The 20,940-nt window shown below is 38.6% G+C and overlaps 1 protein-coding gene across 1 annotated transcript in view; it reads right to left on the bottom strand.

The window, feature by feature from the left end:
* Positions 1-20,940, bottom strand: part of NOX4 (NADPH oxidase 4) — a 109,015-nt gene that overhangs the window by 76,082 nt on the left and 11,993 nt on the right. Inside the window, exons 3-11 of the mRNA XM_082056558.1 lie at positions 20,507-20,617; positions 19,456-19,540; positions 18,713-18,810; positions 16,645-16,672; positions 13,507-13,579; positions 8,966-9,046; positions 3,839-4,067; positions 1,613-1,777; positions 1,402-1,464 (exon numbers count right to left, since the gene is read on the bottom strand). Of these exons, the coding sequence (XP_081912684.1) occupies positions 1,402-1,464; positions 1,613-1,777; positions 3,839-4,067; positions 8,966-9,046; positions 13,507-13,579; positions 16,645-16,672; positions 18,713-18,810; positions 19,456-19,540; positions 20,507-20,617 (933 nt within the window). The remainder of the gene's footprint in view (positions 1-1,401; positions 1,465-1,612; positions 1,778-3,838; positions 4,068-8,965; positions 9,047-13,506; positions 13,580-16,644; positions 16,673-18,712; positions 18,811-19,455; positions 19,541-20,506; positions 20,618-20,940) is intronic.

The raw sequence follows: 20,940 nt of genomic DNA, 5'->3' as shown, positions 1-20,940 counted from the left end.
ATCACTAAACTAATAAAAATATAAGCAAATACTGACTGAATCATTCTGCACAAAAAAAAAACAAGCTACCATTCCATCAATACTGCAATGCACATAATTTTTTCTTAGTGCCTATCTAGTTATCTTCACGCACTATCCAGAGGAAAACCTTAAGAATTGCCTACTGGAGTTAACTAAAGATAAATAATATGTGCGTCTACTTTCTATTGGTAAAGTGAATAGCGGAGAAAACTTTGCAAAAATCAGGCTATGCAAGTAGCAACATTTCTTCACCAACCTATACAGAGGCAGCTTCCCTAAGTGCGATTCACTCCCTGATTTATAGCACAAAATTTATTTTGGGTAGAATTTAGCATGGCTTGCTCTGTGACAGTACTTGCCTCCTGGCTCAGCATATAGATAAATAAATTAAAAAACAAACAAACAATCAAACAAACAAAATCCAACACACCCCACAAAACCAAAGAGCTGGGAGTAGACAGGACCTGGTTCTACGCTCTGAATCTCAGGTAACAGGAAAATATCTCAGCTGTTCCACAGAACAAGGCACAATTCAGTGGAGATAAAGTATCAGTTATCGGTCCAAAGAAGAGAATAAAATATTTATCTCCATGGTCTTCTTGAAGAAGAATACCAGTTTCAGGCAATCCTAAATCATTCCCTTGGGAAAGAAAAGGCTGCCACCAATATTCAGCCTTAGATGCCACTTTTTGTAACAAAATAGCCAGTGCAGTACAGTGATTATTTTGGTAGCATCTTTCAAGCCTCTGTACTGCTCACTCCTGGAGAACTTCAGATAAATTTATATACAATTTCATTTTATTCCAGTTTGTCTCCAGCAGGTCCAGTTCCCATTCTAGACCAGTTGAGCTGAGTGAGTAATAATCCCAATGTTGTATGACTTCACTGGTATATAATATTAAGTCATCCATATATCTCTTAATATGAAAATAAAGCGGAAGACTATTTTAGAAACTTTTTTTTTAAACTTGATATTTTTCTAACTCTGGAAAAGGCAGTTGCAGGGTTTTTTTTTCATTGAATAGGAAAGACAACAGAAAATTTATTATGATTTGTGCTTATTGTGCATTAAGGCCTACAAAAACGGCTGAAACCTCTTTTATGAAACAATGATCAAAATCACATTTATTTATTATTGTTTTTCCCTTACGGAAGACTTTGAAAAAAGTTCCCATTATAATTTTATCAACAGTGGGGAAAATTAAATATGTATTGAGTACTGTCATACATAATAATCAACTCATTTCATATTCATTGGTATCCTCATAAATGAAACATAAGCTCTTCTGGAGGGAATCTTCACCTTGAAGGCAATAAAGTCCATTCGCTTACCAAATATATATAAAAGGAAAAGTACAGTAAAAAAATCATATTTCTTACCATCGTAAGGGTGAACGGATGGCTTTCCAGTGCAGATACTCTTGGACAGTGTAGAATAACATACTGAAACACAATCAGCCAGACAAAATAAAATTATATAAAAGAGATGTTAAAAACATTCAGTGATGGGTTACTCATAAAAAGTGAAAGTCATCCCTATAGACAATGCTATGTGAACAGCAGGGATATTTTTAGGGGCACATTAACTCACCTGACCAGGCCTTGCTTTAAAGTCATCTTTCACCATCCTTACTTCGAGAACATTGGAGGGATGGCTTATCACCGAAGTTATTGTGACCGGCTTATTGCTGCGGATATAGCGGTACAGCCTTTCCACACAGTACAAGCACAGAGGTCCCGAAATCCAAAACCAGGTCTATGGGAGAACGGCAATACGTTACCTCGAGGACTTTTCATTTTCTGCTTTCTAATTTCAAACCTATGTGAGTGCTTGCAGGATCTCATTTAACATCTATTGTGGAACAGTGTTTCGGTCAAAAGTAACCTCCACATCTCTCTACGTGCAGAAATCCAAGTGCGTTATGGGGGCTTAATCAGTCTAACCAGCAGCAGCATCCACAAGCACAAATAATTTCAATCATAAAACTCATCAGGAGCAAAATGCTAATGACCTCATTTGCAACCATGTTCCTCTGCTTTTATGTAGTTAGATTGCAACTGGTTTCCACAGTTAACGACACAATACATACACTGTTTCAAAATCTAAACACCAGAGTATTCTGAAACTGGATAACCTTTATGGAAAACCACTGTCTGATTCGCAATATTATTTGACTATTACCTTTTTTTAATCATCTCAGGAACAAGGAAAAAAACTAAGAAAGAAGGATTCTTGTACTATAGAATTTTTGCTTATATTAAGCTAGTGTCAAATCATAGACAAGGGAGAGAAATGGACACTTTTGGATCATGATTCATTGGTCCCTGTGGAAGATGCATATGCTAGACCAATAATGCCCTGGAAATGCGCATTTCTTTGTACTGATTATATGGGGAGCCCTGGCTGACTACCTCAGATAGAGACATTTACAGCTGCTCAGCTAAATCCCATCCTATGAGTCAATTACTAACAGCTTATGGCAGAGCTAACTACTAATTCCACATCTGCTCAGTCATTCAAGCCATGGCACTGAAGTGCCCTCAACCCTCATCCATCTTCTCTTCCCAGTTTTTGAAGTTATACATTAGCATCTCTTGCAACTAGAGTATTTAATTTCCTCAAACACCTTTGGCCATAAAAACTTCAGTAGCTCACAACACCCAAGGCTGTTTTTTTTTTCCTCTTTTAGACTTGGTATCACTAAGTGCATAAAACGGTTTCAAATCCAAACAAGTCCTAAAATAATGTTACGAGCTGCCAGGAGAACACTGAGCAGCCATTTCTTTCTGTGGCTCTTTTTTTCCCATTAATGGCTCTAGAGCAGACATGTTATGCCCCAAAGAAGACTGTCTGATGTCCTGTGGGTCATATGGAGCCAGATATACATTGATGCTTGTAATTCAGGAGTATTACCACAACAAAATACAAATCTGAAGAACCTTGATGGAGGACTTCAATGTAGAATTGACTGTTTCTTATTATGATCACATGCTCTATAGCAAAATGTGTTCTCACTGCAGCTAGTAAGGGACATATGTGTTCTACAGAAAACAATTATAATAATAATAAGAAAGTCCTGTGAGGTCTGTTATGAGACCATCTTGAATGGTGGGCCTTGGGTTTGTGAACTCTGCATTCCCAAATTCCTAAGCCTACTTGCCAATATAGCCCAGCTCTTTTCTCAAAAGAAAACAGAAAATTTGGATGAAGAAAAAACTGCTGCCACAAAATATAAAGAAACAAAAGGAAAATGGAAAACATAAAAAGAAAAGACTTTTCTGTCCCCACTGTCATCATACTCATTTACCCATGCCACATACAAAACAAGTCTGTCTGCAAACAACAGACTATACAAATCCGAACCACAACCAACTGCAACCCAGAAATGAGTATTAGGACTTGCATCCGCATAGTGAAAAAGAGAACAAATGGAGTTTGATTATTTCAATTAACTACTGCCACACAATGCTTACAAAGGGACCTTATGAATATGTTATATAAATGTTTGCTCTGAAGTGTAATTTAAAGTCACATTTATAGCAAGACCAATACATCTCTTATCATGTCATACAAAAAAAGAACATTACAGCCAATCTCTTGACTGTTTTCCACCCTATTCTATGCATCATATTGTAATGCAGTTCAAGGTTTAATAGAGATTGTTTTCTCTCCACCAAATCTTTGAATGCCTGAAAAGGTTTTAATAATATATTCCATTATTAAAACATCTGGTCTGGAAAAGCAATAATTAGTGGTTATGGCTGACTGAAAGACTTGGCTTGGCTTGTAATACCTGAAATGTCGGATCATACAGACCTCTGGGAAGTGTGACTGGAACTTGGGTTCCTCAGAACAAATTCTCATAAAGTTATTTTGTACAAAGGGTTCTGGTACTGATAAGTCCTCTGGGAAAGGCTCAGTAGTATAGTCAGGAAACGTCTCTTCAAAAGCCTTTGGCAGCGTCATATTCTCTCGGAGTGTTTTGTTAGGATTAAAGCAACCAGGAGGGTGTTCCTCTAAGTTGGTCTGGTACTTGAGCACTCCCCTAAAGGGAAATAAAAACAGAAAAGACATTGAACTAACAGTCAAAACCAAGCAACTTATCTTAATTCGGAGAGGGTTTGAGAAAGCAGTCACCAAGCTCATCTTCTGTAAGAATTCCGTTTGTTTTCAGGACTCTCAATGTAACTGAAGCTTTGCAACAATAGAGCCCTCTGTCACTAGAGGGAAGGTTTAACTTTTCCAGTTCACTTGGCACTCCCCCACTGAACAGCCTAAAGCTTAATACTGCTTGAAAGGGGGAGCTATTGTGGGCGCCTTGAAAAAAAATTAAATAATCACATTTCCAGTTCAATCACACCCAGGCTGTTTTCACTCATCCTCCCTACAGTCAGCAAGCTCCATTTTTAAGGCAATCTGTAGCAGAAGTGGCTTGAGTTGCCAAGTCATAAACTGCAGGAATTTTCCCACTACTTGGTGTTTACCAGGTTTGCAAACAACAGTATAATTTGTTCCTTTGAAAATCATCCTGTCAAATAATAGACAAAAGGAAATATTAAAGTCATGCATGATAGCCAAGGAACCTGTCTGGTAAATTATTTTGTGGGCTCCACGCTTGTTTTTTAAGATAAAGTTAAATTTATAGTAAAATGAAGTGAGAACTTTGCAGCTGCAGCTAGAAACCTGAAACGCTCTGGGATATCTGAACACATGAATGAATAATTGAAAATAGGGAAGAACCGATAATACAAGTAATACAATTCCTTAGAAGTACTAGTTGCCTCCAATCTGGATTTGATGAAAGTAAAACCACAAGGAGGACTATTTAAAATACAAAGGGCTGAATGACAGCTATATAGAATGGTGCCGGATGGGAAATAAGGCACACGACACCATGTATGGTGAGACATGCCCTCTGAGTGTTAGGCTATGTGGTGAAGGCTCATCTCAAGTATATGATCAAACGTAAGGACATACGCTCCCCCCTTCTCTCCCCAGAACACACAGGCAGGTGCAGCAGTCACAGAGTTTAATTCATAAGAGAGAAGCAGGACATATGCAATATTCCCAACTTAAACTGGCTCCGACAGGCTACTGGCAATCTTCCCTACTGAAATGCAGCCCTGACAGGTAAGTAACAAGTTTTCCGTGTGGTCCAGTGAATAATATACAGCTTGGAAGTTAAAACTGCTCACTCTAAACTCCACGTCTGACCCTGGGAGAATCACTTGGGAAGTGTCCATGCGTCCACACCCATGCTTGTCTCTATTTATTGCTTGATCGTGCCTATCGCTGGCATCTGGCATCACTGTTGGTCATCGCATATTTGCAAAGTGACAGATATCCCCAGCATTACACTAGTTCCTTGCTCCATAAATATTATGGTGCCTCATGGATTTAGCTGGAAGTTGCAGCACATGTGATATTTTTTCAATCAACCTTGTGTGCATGACTGCCAGCTGCTCTCACAGCTTCTCAGTTCTCAGAACATCCCAAAAGAGGATTCAAAGTTTTCCTTGAGACATGAAGAGCTGAACTGCAAACATGAGCATCCCCTCCAGTGATCTCTAGTTTGTTTAAACTATTGCAAACATGCTAACCGAGTGGCAAACTGGGATGACAAAGCTGCCTGTTAACAGCAGCTGCAATGATTCCCATTTCTGAAGCTGACGAGGAAAGGCAAGTTGTCTTAAACACCCAAGATCGGTTCCCAGAAAGGCTGAGTGCTACACCATTCTTATTCCTAAGAAGCCCAAGATATATTCTCATATATTTATTCAGTACAACACCTGAATGCATAAAAATCCATGTGTGGATGTCAATAAGTAGGAGACAGACATCTTTAGCAAACAAAAATGGAAGAGACTGTCCTGATTTGGGCTGGGATAGCATTAATTTTCTTCCTCGTAGCTGGTATAGTGCTGTGTTTCCAATTTAGTATGAGAAGAATGCTGATAATACACTGATGTTTTGGTTGTTGCTGGGTAGTCAAGTCAAGGACTTTTTGGCTTCTCATGCTCTACCAGGTGCACAAGAATCTGGGAAGCAGCAAAGCCAGGACAGCTGACCCAAACTGACCAAAGGGATATTCCTTACCATTTGATGTCATATTAAGTATATAAAGTGGAATTGGTCGGGGGTAAATACTGCAGCTCGGGAACAGACAGGCTATTGGTGTTGCAGGTGGTAAGCAATTGCATTGTGCATCGCTTGTTTTGTATATTCTATTCTTCTGATTATTTTATCTTCCTTTGCTGTCCTATGCTGTGGTCTTATCTCAACCCACAAGTTTTTGTTTTTCTTTGCGATTGTCTCCCCTGTCCAACCTGGGGTTGAGGGGAATGAGCGAGCAGCTGTGTGGTCCTAGTTGCCAGCTGGGGTTACACCACAACAGAGACAAGTCATATGAAGTGTCCTACTGGCTGAGCAACACAGCACGCAGTCTATTTGCATGGGCATACATCAACTTCTGCCCCAATTTTCTACCCCCAAAACAGAGACAACATTGACTTCTGGCTGGAGCTGGAAAATACATATCACTGTTACTTCCAATTTTTATTATGATAAGCTTGAGGTCAATGGTTCTCAATGTTTTCATAGGGAACTACACTGCTCCTATTTTCTTGTCCATCTTCCACTGCTCAGCTCAAGGTGAGTTGTTTGAGGGGTCCACTGAAGGTCGATCTGTCGGTGAAATCTTAAGATTTTTCAGAAGGCAAACCCTTGGGTAACTCTGACTCTTATTGTCAGCTTCAATGAACCAGTATAACCCATCTAACTCCACAGTAATATCAAATTTGAATCAGCTGTTTCATGTTTTATAGCTCCTTACGTTAGTACTAGAAACATCAAGCTCCTGTTTTTACATAAACTATTTTTTGTCATTATTACTGACTTAAAATATAAATAAATTAATGTAGATATGCATCAAGACTTAAGCCACTAAAATATTTGAAAGTCACGTTGCAATAAGTACAAGAGCAACAAAAGTCTTGAAGGATAATTCCCTGAAAGATTCTCCTCTCCCTTAGGGAAGGGATGAAAGAAAAACCAATGACATATAGCAGATGAATCATGTCACTTTATGTACTGCTGAGAAGTGCTTGGCTAACCTGAAGAAGAGGATACAGTAAGAACATAGCTGTGATAGTTTGAAACAAAACAAGAATCCAGGAATACTGTGGAAATACTCAAAAGGAGACTCCCAAGCAAGACAAATGCTCACCCAACCTGTCTGCATAGTCCAGCCACAGGAAATGCCTCACTCTGTAGAGTAACTGGGCATGTGTCTGAAAATCTCCAAGACATGCCATGTAGGAGTAACTTGGGCACCTAAGCATGGGTGTCTAAGCTTCCTTTATTTTCAGATCTTCTAATCAGTATCACTAATGGAGCCCAGAAGTCAATTCAGCTCACTTGAACATAGGTCTTTGTAGCAGCAGGTGAGCTGAAGCATTTTTAAGGCTCCGTTGACTGTATATTTTAGAACTCATTAGACTATAATGGGAGACAAACACTTAGAAAACATGTGGAAACCTACATTTAAGCATCTTAAACTTGAACTGACTCCCACTCTCCATGACTCATTCTTCTCCCACTTTTAACTGACACTCAGTTCTTTTAGATTCACACTGAAAGGCTTTCCAATTCAATATTAAGGAGGCTGTGTACAAGAAACCTGTTTAATGCTTGCTGTTTTCCTGCAGCCTTGGTTTGCAAACTTCTCCAACTAGACTTCTTCCTTCATGAAGTGGCACCATGGTTAAGAAGACAATGGGCAAACGACAATACAGTGAAGAAGACAAATTAAAATGGACATGAAAAATACTCCAAAAGCAACCACTGGAACAGATTGCCTAGGGCGGTTAGAGGATCTCAGTCACCAGATGTTTGCAAGAAGTTAGACAAACACCTGTCAAGAATAATTCAGCAAAAGTTCATCCTGCCCCAGGACAGGAAGAGTAAGTTAGATCCATCTTCCCTGGCTATGCACAAGAGCTATGTCAAAGAAAAAAAAAAGAAAAAAGAAAAAAGATACAAACAACAAAAAGCCACAGAGAACCGGAATTGAGTCCAAGAGTTTAAATTGTTTGGAACTCATTATTTCAATTCACCAAATCTCAAGCTGCGTTTGTTTTGTTCAACAACATATTCCTACCGTGATCTTGCTAAGCCTAATTACCTTTCACTGTTTACTTTAAGCAGCGGTGTTCAGTGTCGCACAGACATTCCAGCACCACGTGTTTCAGATGCTTGATGACATGGAGAAACAAACCTCATTCAAATACACCTTCCCTTCCCTACACCCATCTCTTCACCTACATCCACAAAGGAAAATTCAGAGACATTAATGGACCAGGTTCTCACGCAGCATAACTTGTAGAAGCTGCTTTACCTTGTCATAGAGCTGGGCTTGTTTGTGCCAGATACAGACCTGACCGTAAGCTTCACGGCACATGAACACGGGTCTGATATTGTGAAAATAGGAGAAAAATCTAGTAAATTTTGTATAATAGCAATGAGAAAGAGATAATTAGGGAGAGAATGTTCCTTCCCTCTCCTTAGGAGTCAAAATGGAAGGCAAAGAGGAAAGAGAAAGGGATGAGCAACTTTGCTTCATATTCTCATCTCAGCAGCTAGGTAAAAGGGGACAGAAAAGAAACAGTAATGTTTTCTTGACTTCCCACTAGAAATTGGTAACATGGACAAGGCATAAACTTGAAAGTGAAGAAGTATGTGCTAGCTGGCTGTAGTAACTCACAATTCTCCAAGGTACAGTCTGAACTTTATTTAAACAATAACTTGCTGAAAAACTTACGAGGATAGCATCTTGTCAAGAAGTTAGCCCACTGTGCACAAGTGAGCTCAGGAACAGCACAATCAAGGGAACTGTTCTTTCTGGTTGTGCTTCAGGAAAAGGGAGAGTGTTTTCCATTTACTTACCCAGAAACATGCAGCATCAGCAGCATATAGAAGACAAAGAAAAGGTTGTGTGTATACCAGAAGATGTCATAGTTTGAAACCCTGAAAAGAATAAACCATGGTTCAATGCTGTTTCATTGAGATGGAATCACTGCTAATTAAAAGCAGACCTGTGCACATAGGACATTGTTACACATGCCATAGTCATGTAGAATAGTTAAAGCCCAGTATGCATTCCTACAGGTACACTGCACTTGCAAGCAATTAAGTATTGAGAAGAATGGGTGACTGGCACAGAAGTAAAAAGCTGAGAAAGACAGATGAAGGATGTAAAAGTACAGAGCCAGTTGAAGAACTCTTCCTAAATTAGGAGACTTCACTGCCTTCACAGGTCCCATTAACCCCTATCAGAGCCTTATACCTAGAATAATTCTTCAGTCTCCAGGCTCAAAACTCAGCCTCTTTATAGTGAGTGCCTCCTTGCATTCTCCCTGCCCCAATACAGGGATGAGGTCTTTAATGTGTCACTTCTGGTACAATATACAAACAGATACCGTAGACAGTATCAGAAGGGCTTCTGGGAAAGGTAAAAGAAACTTTTGAGGGTGTGGAGTGGAAGGAGATACAGAAGGAAGGGGAACGAGAGCAAGGAGGCAACAAGAGGACAGGTAGGACAATTTTCGGGGCAGGAGACCACATATGGTGGGGCTCTAGGAATGATAGTTTTGGAAGGAACAAGAAGAACATTACCACTGTGAGGATCAGAAGAGGTGAAGGGGAAAGAGGACTTCCTTTCATCAGTAATTTGTTAGGTAATGTAAAAAGAACCAAGACCAAAGAAAATACAAGCAGCTTCTTTGCTTTTTCTTGAGTAAAACAGTCACCAAAAAACAACAACCAAATGGTTAAGAAAATACTCTACTTCATAGCACACAAAGACACCTCTCACACTACACAGCATGTAGCAGAGTCTCTTGCAAAACCAAAAAAGCTACCCCCATTCATAAGCCAAAATAATTATTAAATAAAAAACTCTGAGAACATGCTTTAAGAAGTTACTCCTCAGTCAATGTTTTTTTCAGCATTTCCTCCCTTCCTACAATCTTTTATATAAAGAGCTAACCACCCTTGCTTAGATACATCTGAAAGGCACACTGCATTTGGTTCTGTCAATACAGGATTTATTTGTTTTCTTCCTCAAGACAGAAAAAAATAATTTTGATGATCTGAGGTCCACCAAGAAGAAAATCCATGCAATGACAGTTCCAAGGAACCAACAAGAGCAAATGCCTCTGAAAACTCTTCTTCATCCTGCCATCCTTCATCCCATTCGTCACCACGTGAACACTTTTTCCTCCTTGAGGCTCCTCAAACCATTTCTAACCACCCACACCCTGGTAGGCATGTCCATGCAGCCACTCATCAGTATCTCTAAGGAGCTGTGGGATTTAACATCAGTAAGAGGAAAGTAAAGGATGATGCTGTGGTGAGTGGAAACAGAGAATAACATTTATCCCCAGACCCAAAACAGGTCTTGGAGTTCTGGTTTTAATTTTTTTTTTTTTCAGAATGCACCAGTTTTTCAAAATGTCAGTGATGGAAAGTCAATCCCAGCTTCTGATGTGTTGTTCTCAACAGCTAATTGTTATTACTGTTTAAAATGACTGTACACTTCTTGTTTGCATATGTCTAAATGTCAGCTTCCAGCCAGCTGAACATTTTAGTCTTCTTTCAGCTCTCCTGCAGGTACTTCTACTATAAAATCCTGCTTCCTCACGTATATCGAGTTTCTCTAAATGTAATCACGTCCTCCCAGCTTCACCTCCTTAAACTAAAGGGATGGAGATCCTTTAACCTCTTATCATGAAGCATATTTTCCAACATTTTGATAATCACATATTTCTGACTTGTATCCTTTTAAAACTGTGTGTCCTACAGATATATACAGTATTCTAATACACTCAATAATCTTCCTGCTGATACATATATAGTTTTATAGTTCTACAGAACATTTATTACCTTCTTTATCTTCTTTTTAGGGCTTAAAATAGACACTATTCACAGAATGAATGTATTTCTTAGGCACCCAAAGTCCTGAAAATTTGAGATCAAGTTGAATATCTAATTTTAATTTTGGTTAACCTACTTTATAATTTTGCAGGTGAAGGCCTGCAAGAGTTAACTTACTGAGAAATGTAAGGGGAGATTGAGATTGTCATGCTTTAAAGGCACACAGCAAGCAGCACAGTTTTGGAAAAATATTTTTAACCCTGTTACATCTAGTTTTGAAAAATAACATAGATGTGGTAGTTTAGTAGATGAAATAAAGGACTGGAATATTTTGTTACAAAAAGATAAGACATTGAATTAGCTTATATTATAATGTTCCTTTAAATATATGATTTCCAAAGTCACAAGTAATTGTGTTCAATGGAAATACTCTTGAACAATATTGAAACAATATGAAATATTGAACAATATGAAAGTTAGCAGAAACATCAGTATTTATTCACAGGATTTATTGAATTTTCTAATAACTTCATAAGCCTTCCAACAAACAACTACCGAACAGAAAACGTTGGTCTAATTCTCAGGTATGACACAGCAAAAATTTAGAAAATTTTTCAAATAATATTCACTTTCCTCCTTTAAACCATGAGGAGTTAATTCAATCCACCTAATACTTATTCACATAGTTTACTGAATAAGTAAAGGCACAAAAATAGCATGATAATCATGCACAGAAAAAATTCAGGAAGAACATATGAAGGAAGAAATGAATAAGCAGGTCAGTGTGCAAGAGCGGATTAGGGCTGAAATCCAAGAGAGTATAATAGGCTCTGAAATACTTTTTAGAAAGCCTAGTTTCTGATAAGCAGTCGACATTTACAATTACTTCTCCTAAGACTATCACATGAGCTTAGCCATCATAAGGCACATGAGAATCCACAAGGAAAAAGATGGAAAAATGACAGAAAGATGCATGGGGAAGCTTGTTTCCTTAGAAAAACAAACTACAAAGACAAGCTTGAGCCATATGCCTGAGGGAGAAGCCAGGATAAAATTTATATATAGGAATTATTGCTAGAGTAACAGGAGATGCAGAGGATCTCTTGAGGGCTTTGATTCTGCTGGCTAGATGGCAGAAAGACAGGAAAGCACTTGCACTTAGAGCAACTGAAGGACATAACAAGCGTTTAACTTCAAAACATGGAAACCATTGTTGCATGAACCCCAAAATTATTATTTCCAAAAATATGTTTGCAACTATGCATATTTTCCTAAGTTTCCCAATCATTAATAAATGGCGAGGTTTTTTTCTAATTTATCACAGCCTTGGAGAAAACAGGACTGTGTTCTGTCTCACTGCTGTGGAGTGAAGTAATTGTTTTATTTTTCCATCTTCCCCAAGCTGGCTTTCTTTTGCAAGTAGAGCCATCTGTATGGACTATGTCATGTGCAGCCATGTCTGACGTCTTGTGTAGCAGACTTGTTCTGCACTTCTGTAGCCTACGGTGCCTCACAAAGGTCTCAACCCTGAAAGTATCTTTGTCTACAAAAAGTGCACGAGTATTCATGGAACTACTTTTTTGAATCAGCACCTGACAACAATGCTACTCAGGAAAGACAGATTAGTTCAACAAAGTTCACTTATCTAGCTCACATCAGTGGAGCACCATTAATGTTTGAAGATATGGAATTAAAATATCCTTCTGTGTGTGCTGAACTGAGATGATGTAGTTACATAATCAGTATTTGAATTCACCAGAGAATGATATAAAAAATCCAGTTTTTTTTTAATATGTTTCAATTGCAGAATCCAAGCCTTAGAATAGCTACAACGTTGGGTTACATCCTCCAAGGCACTGGTCACTCAAACCTACTACAATATGTTCAATAATGCTGGTGCAGAATGTGAACCCGTTGGAGAACCAAATCTTTAGAAATCCCAGCAGCTACTCTGAGCCAATACTGTGTTACTGTTTCAAAATTGTAATTGACATTAAAAAGAATATATCTGACAACGAGAAACGGAGCTTTAAAAAGGCAACATTCTACTTAAGTAGCACAATTCTGTTTCAGTTTGCTTGTTCACTGGTGGGTTTTTTTGTTGTTGTTGCTGTCTTTTTACAGTTTATTGTTACAATTAATTGGTGAAAATAATTAAGATAAAGATATCATCCTATTTTACTACCAGTGGATTTAATTTATGCATTGGACAGAACTTACCATATGCTTAGATTACTGCCTCCCTGTGCAAACAGGAAAAAAGCTATTTGAATTTTTAAAGGTCTAGATTTTTAACTGAGCAAATTCCTCACACAATATTTTTCTCTGAAGGAAATTTAATCAGGTTTTGTAATTTTAGAATACGAAATTCACTGTGTTAATTTACCTGCAAGCTAGTAAAAAAACAGGGCAAGAAAATCAGGGGTTTTTTTTAACACTAACTTAAATATTTCTTGCCTCATACTGCATTTACTCTTCATTCCCTCTCATCAGTATGAGAATATGATTACTCAAATGGGATTTTTCAACATAATGATCAGATTATGCCTTACCTGATGGCATATGTAGAAGCTGTACACATTAGGAATAATACTAACACCATAATGACTCCAGTCAGACCTGGAACTAAAAGAGACAAAAGATAACTTACACTTTTCTCCTATGACTTTTAAAGCAAGTGGAAGTTATTAGACATACAAATCATGATTAAATCAAACTCTTCCACGTATTTATCTCTTGAGGACAATTCCCGTATCAAACTAGACAGGAAAAAAGAGGTGTTGAGTTATTTCCCAGCTTCTCAGAGGAAACAGCCCTTTTCCTTCCATTTCACTATGCACCAATAACTTCCTATTAATCTTTGCTCCTGTAATCATTTGCTCATGACATTTGTCTTTAAGAAGGTAATCAAGAACAAATCCTGTCTATTTGTTTATCTGTAAGACTCACTGTACAAGTTTCTGTGTCTCCTTTTTATTCCAAACCCTAAACTCTGTTGAACATGACAATTAAAAACCTGGTCAGGGACAGAATTTCAAGCAAATCAATTTCTGTGCAAGCTGTCACTACAATTGCTTGCCAACCCATTTCATTCTGGAATGAGAAAGAGCCTGAAATTACTCTCCATGGCATTGTATCATGCTTGAAATTGTTGCCCGTAGAGCAAGGACTGTGATGGTGATCTACAGCCAGCTATTGAGAAGGAAGAGTTAAAAACACTAAGATAGGATTCATCTGCTCAAATGCAGACTCATGTCAGGACTAGTCTATCCTCAGCTCTTTTTTAAGTCAGAGGAGTGAAACAAGTATTTCTACAGTATGATTCATCTCATCCTAAAGTAGAATCCTGCCCATAAAGTACAGTAAATCATCAACCTAAAGATAGATTAGAAAAATCCTAACCAAAGTTACCACTTTTTCTGAGCACCTTATCTTCAAAATTGCCATGCTGGGAATTAAGAATCTGAATTAAGAACCTAAAATCCATGAAGCATTACATCAAAACATTTTATTTCTTCAAGAATGATAGTTTTTAAGCATAGTCTCTGGTCACTCTAAAAGCCATGTGTTTGGGTTTAAACAAAGTCAGTCACCAATGACAAAGCTAAATAAGTTCTGGTTCAGTGTCAGAATATAAGCATCTCAACCAGTTTTCATGGACATAAATGGCCAAACCACAGATTTTAATGGTCCAGATATTTAACAGGATCACTTCCTATTGATAAGAACAAGCTAATTTTTTAAATAATTGTGATTTTAGACTCTTCAGCAATAGATAATTTCAAATCTTCTATTTTTATAATATTCTCAATATCCACTTGTTGAGAAGCCTGATACCCAAAATCTGATACATCCCGAATCATTCCTCAGTTTTACACACTGTAGGAAAATCCTGGTCCTGCAAACAATGAAAGTTTTGTCACAGACTGCATAAGAAACATAATTTCACTCCTTCATGGCACAGTTACAATTAAAAACAGTTGCAATAAAAAAATCTGCATTCTTTCCATTGCCTCCTCCTTCATTTCTTCTTTCTTAATCTAATACGATAGGTAGTGTGCAATCAGTCTCCACTCTGACACAAATACTTCCAATCCAATTGCAATAAAACACTTGATCCAGCTTCCTACACTGTCACTCAACTCACAGGTCATCATTTACACCCAATTCTTCAATTCTCTTCTCCACCAAACTGCAAACATGAAATCACTCACAACCTTCCCCAATCCATCAGTGCGTTTTCCTCCACTAACTGTAATCTTGAATACTTGTTCATCCTAGAGCTAGCCTCACACCCTTAAGCAAGGAGGTTCTTTCCTGGGCTGATCTGAAAAGCCATCACACTGCAAATCCTTCTAACTCGTTACTCCTTCTCTTCACTGTGTTAAAAAAAACAGCCAGTAAATCTAGTTCTGGAATGTTTGGGAAGAGACCATTTTTTTGCATATTTGTACAGCTCCCAGTGCAGCAAAATCTTGGTCCATGTCTAGACACTCCCACAGCACCAATCAAAAATGTTAATTACCACTTGTAAAGATGGGGAGTGATCTGAGTAACTTTAAATTTAAGATGACTTGGAATCACTGCTTTTTGCAACAATGTGCTCAAACTTTTGAAAATGCAATACTTTCCTGGCTGTTGGAGGCTAAAAGGAATTCCACCTTGCACATCCTCTGCTAAACTAGAGAGGTCTCAAAGTGTCCCCAGAAGCTGTGACAATATTTGGTGGGGTCTCTATGCTCATTCTTCCCACATCCTTCTCTTTTATCCAAAATATTAAATATACCAGCTGCTTGTTCTGATTCTCCCTCCCTGTCTTTAATTTCCTCCTTTGTGAGTTACCTTCTCTCAAGCCTCTATAATTCACTAACTACACCAGTCACCCAACTCATTTCCAGTTAACAGTTATGTTCTACCTCAACTTCTAACATGTCACTTTCTCACTTCCTCTATTCTCAACTGACCTAAACTTTGCTGAGGGTTTTTGGAAAGCCCTTTCCCACAGGTTACCAATTCTAGTAAATGTGTTGGGATTGACAGGTCTAGAACCCCATTTATTGCTGTCCAGACCAATTCCTTTGGACCACGTCCTACATGTTACCGACTTGGGATTTTTGCATTTGATCTAAACAAAAGTGAAAGAGAGATGACCTCAGAAAGGACCTTTACCTGCCTGTGAGGCACTACAGCTCAGGCTTGAGCCTAGCCCTCCGTACCTAAACATTGCTCCCTTCTAAATTCCTGCACCAAAAATGTCTTTGTTTATTTATTCTTTATGAGTGCTGAAGCCTGATTCCTGTGTAACAGTTTCGATGGCTCTGAAGTCAAACCAACCTTTAAATAAACTAGCTGAAGCAAGAAGACAGGTTTTGTTGTTTTTTTTTTTTTTCTAGAAATTGGATCATTTAGGAATTTGCTTTTAACATTATGCAGAATCTCTGTTTGAAACTGATGATTTTCCACTGACTCATCTGTACAACAGCTTTGAAGATGCTGCTTATCCTACTACAGGACTTACGTAACTCCTCCCTCCTGACTATTGGATAAGCAAACCCAGATTATATTAACACAAATAACACATCTCAACCTAGCTGAGATACAACAAATGGAGCATGCGAACAAAGGATCAAAATTATTTGTCTGGAGAGTGATGATGAGAAGAAGCAAGGTTTCTCATTCAACAGACTTACCAGTAGCAAAAAGAAGATTTCTTGGGTCCTGAAAAACAGACAAGCCAAAAAAAAAAAAAAAAGAAAAGTCAAGATGTGATGTGATCTTGTATCGATAACAATAACAAGTAGCTCACAAAGCTGACGTGCTTGATGGCATGGGCAATCCCTAAATCTGGATGCAGGAATGGATTTGGTATTTGGTAGCAGTTTACAATGGCTGCAACTAAACACAAACTAAACCTTTAGCCTTTGCATTCTCTCAGTGAAGATAGGTCTGATCTGTTATGAAAAATTAGTATACAGATAATTTTACAAATAATTATATTTTGAAAGTCTGACTTAGTTACCTCATACCTTTGGGAGGACAGAGGGGAGCCGAAGAGAGAGAGATTTTGAATTTAAATCAAAGACCAGCAGTGAGCATTTTACTGCCAGTTACATCAGCAAGAGATTTGCAGTGGACTCCAGTGAAGCAGGACTGAACACAAAGGAGCTGACAATACAAGGCCAGATGTTCCTTTGTCCTTCACCACATGTGAAAGGAAGAGGGGATACATCAGTCTCACAGGAAACTGCCTCACCTCCCATGAGCCCTACGCCTCATGAGGTTTTCTCTTCACTGCAGAGCAAAACATGTTTTTTTTAAACTTGCAGTAAAATGCAGTGGAGGGGAGGTGAGCAGTTTTCATACAGTTCAGGAAAAATCAAGTGTCCCTTTCCGTGACCTTGTCTGCATCCAAATGTGCACACCCATGGACAGAAGTTGACAGTAGCATCCAGGCTGCCCATCGTGTCTAAAAAACAAGTTTAATTGGAATTCAAGCACAAAAGTTCAAGCACTACTAAAGTACCTAAAATCTGGAAGGTTATGATCCTAGAATTACAAAAAAACTTTCTGTTATCTCCATTTTCTATTGCAAAATTCCTAAGTCTGCTTAGTACAGGCTGCCATGCTCACCCTGGCACATTGTCTCCTGAAGCAAGCTCCTGCTAATGGGGCTGATGAGGTTACATCTATTAGTCCACTCCTTACATATGCAGACCCATGAACCCAGTTCAACCCAGAACCTCTGCACAGTAGTTGGTGTTGGCATGTCTGGCTGCCACAGAATAACTCTATGATTAGATCATTCACCCAGGGAGTGGAAGACCTTGGTTGTTGGTCCGTATGAGCCTGCACTGAGTCAGGCTCTGTTTTTCCAGGAAAGGATGCAGCTGGGACAGGGTCATTCTAAATATTTCATAATGAAGCTGGTAGAAAAGAAATGCAGACTTGAGACTAGAATGAGTATAAACAAGAGAGAACTTGACTGTAGCCCAAAGGAGTCCTGGACTCTGGTCTTACTCCTACAATCTGCAAACATCTCTCCAGTGCCAAATGCACAAGGAAGCACCTGGAGGAGGGACTAGGACTGTGGTATGACTTCAGGAGACTTGCCCCACGGTCAGAAAAGTCATGCAAACAAAGTATTTCATAAGTTGAAATCAGCTCCCAGCCCAATTCATGTAGATAACTAATTCCACTCTTTGCTTATATACTGAAGTTCCCACTGCCGTTTAAAAATCAAAAAAACAGGCTCAAATCTCACTATCCTCAAATCCCCAGTACATGTCACATAGTACTACATTCTAAACGTTGCAAATGCAGAATGTGTTTTCTCTAAACAGCAGCAGAGGTGTCTCAACCAGGCCCACCCAAGGAACAGAGAGAAGCAGAAGAACAGAATAGACTATTTCAGTTGGAAGGAACATACAATGACCATCTAGTCCAAGTGCCTGACCAGTTCAAGGCTGACTGAAAGTTTAAGCATGCTATAGAGAAACAGAACAGAGTGCAAGGTGAAAGGACTTGACAACAGCATTCTCGTCCTCATAACCAAACAGGTTTGAATCCTGCTGGCTTAAACAAAGTGCTTGATATGCGCTTTGTCCAGAGAAAAACCCACAAGATGGTGAGTTTTCAATGCACAAAATCAGTAGCACTGTATAGATCATAGGATGGACCACAAAATGGAATTGAACATATAAATAATCATGTATTTAAATTATATTTAAAAAGTAAAATATACAAGCACAGCTGGCTCACCTCACCACGATAGTTCGCTGCATTTAATGCCAGAAAGTCTTCATTGAAGTTCTCAGAAAAATTAAGAGCATTCACCAGATGAGCAGCAACATGTAAGACTGAAAAGAACAGAGTAAAGCTGAGACCCATAAACAAGAGGTAGATGTTCCTCTAAAGTAAAGTGGCTACCCAGATGTCAAGTTATAATCACATCACCTGCATGAGACACATCAGGGACTAAAGAGCTATTTTTCTAGAGTAAATCAGGTTATAGATATTTATGGCAAAGGCAGCATGTATTTTAAGTTTCTTTCAACACTATAGCCATCATTTCCACACTGCGATGATTCAGCTGGGAGACAACATTCAAAGGTGTCCAAAGAACGTTTCTTCTTCAGTGAACTGGGTATTTGCCTCCACTGCTCCCCCTCCTGCAGATAACCCTGTAGCATCCCACTTCTGCACTCAAATTCCTCAGGCACAATCAAATCAAAGGTCACTCATAATGGCAGATTTTGACCTGATCTCATATACCTGTCCTTTAAGAAACTGGAATTTTAAGGAAAGGCTCGACATTAGAATGTAAGCACATATTTAAATGAAAAATAAACCAAAACCCACACACATCTGAGAAAGCATTCCTAATTTGAGGCAGAGAAGCACAGAGCAAGACTACCCCCAAATGTACTGCATGAGAAAAACCACAAAATACTGATTTAATGTGTTTCCCAAACAAGCTGCTGCTCAGCACGGTAAGATCTCACCTGAAAAGACACATATTGTAACACCACACGTCACATGGAAAGTTTTGCTTTTATCTAGCAGCCTTCTGGTTTTCTTGCTGGCAACCTAATAAGAGAAGAATTCAAGCAATCTCTTGCAAAACAAAGCACAGAAAAAAAAAATACTAACAGCAACTGGGATGAATTAATAGCAATTTCAATTTTAAAAACTACAGGATTATGTCAACAAGCCAATTTTGAGGTCTTAATGAAGAAATTACAGTTGGATCTGTATTAGATAGATGTCAAGAGTGCATAAAGTAGCGCCCCTCTGTCTTTGAAATTTAGGAATTCCAGCACTAATTATTGTAGGAATCACTGACTAGTGAGCAGGACCAGAGGGAAAGAGATCTATGTATATTTGCATACATATATTTGTACCCATAGAGATCAGATCTTATAGGTACTGTCACACGATGAACAGAACTCATACGATCAATTTGCAGCCATCTACAAAACATAGATGTTCCACAAAAGCATTACTTATATTTCTGTTAAAGCAACTGGTGAATCATAAACAAGCTAAGCTACTGTTTACTGAATACTGGTACAGAAAAAAAACCCTCTTAGCTTTGCCAGAATTTCTTTATTTGATAAAAAAATATATCAGGTTGGGTATTTAAAGTTCTGTCATCTCCAATAGGACAGTTCTGGCCGTACAGAGATTAAGTTCTATTTGCTATGTTGAATTCTACCAGAAAGCAGTAGAGCGAACACAGATGTCTTTTATATTCAAGTTGGGAAAGAAAGAGGAGATTTCATCTGGTTACAGTTCCACAGCAAGTCCCTATCCTTCAAGAATGCACTGAAGAAACCTTCCTCCCTACAGGTCAAATCAAACCAGACAATGCCAGCCAAGGCATTTTCTTCACAGGGGTCATGAAATTTAAGCTGAATGTCCAACACTTGCATAATGTAGCCACATAATGTATAATAAACAGGGATTTAAGATGTTTTCTCCTATTGATTTTAGACTGATGAGAGACCAGGGTCATCTTCATCTCAACTGCTACATTCTGAGGACAGTACTTACCTTCTGAGATCCTCGCAGGAAGGCCAAGAGAACACGGCACATTGGTAGAAGGACCAGGCAGCAGTTGAGATTGAGGACAGATGCTGAAGCTCTGCTAACACACAATCCTAGCTGAACAAATATAGCGAGAGTTAGATTACAGGAAGAAAAGATGCTCTAATGGCTCAGGTGTCAGTATTCAACCTCCATTTCTTTGCCATGAACCTGAATGTTTTCCATGCTCTCTTAACTCATCAGAACAACAGAGTTTCATGATTTTCCACATTTATTGGACACACAGTGTGCTGTCCTGTTCTGATGGAAACAGCTCTTACCTTTGCATCAAAAAATTATGAAAAATTAATTTTGTCAGCAATAATGTCAGCAAACGACAACTTTCTGCTGAAGGAACAAATATCTTCATCAGTGCTCAAAGCCACATGAAACAAAATGTT

Source organism: Streptopelia decaocto (genome assembly GCF_964273445.1).
Source record: "Streptopelia decaocto genome assembly, chromosome: 1".
NCBI classification, from domain to species: Eukaryota; Metazoa; Chordata; class Aves; order Columbiformes; family Columbidae; genus Streptopelia; species Streptopelia decaocto.
This window is presented reverse-complemented; position numbering and strand designations above follow the sequence as displayed.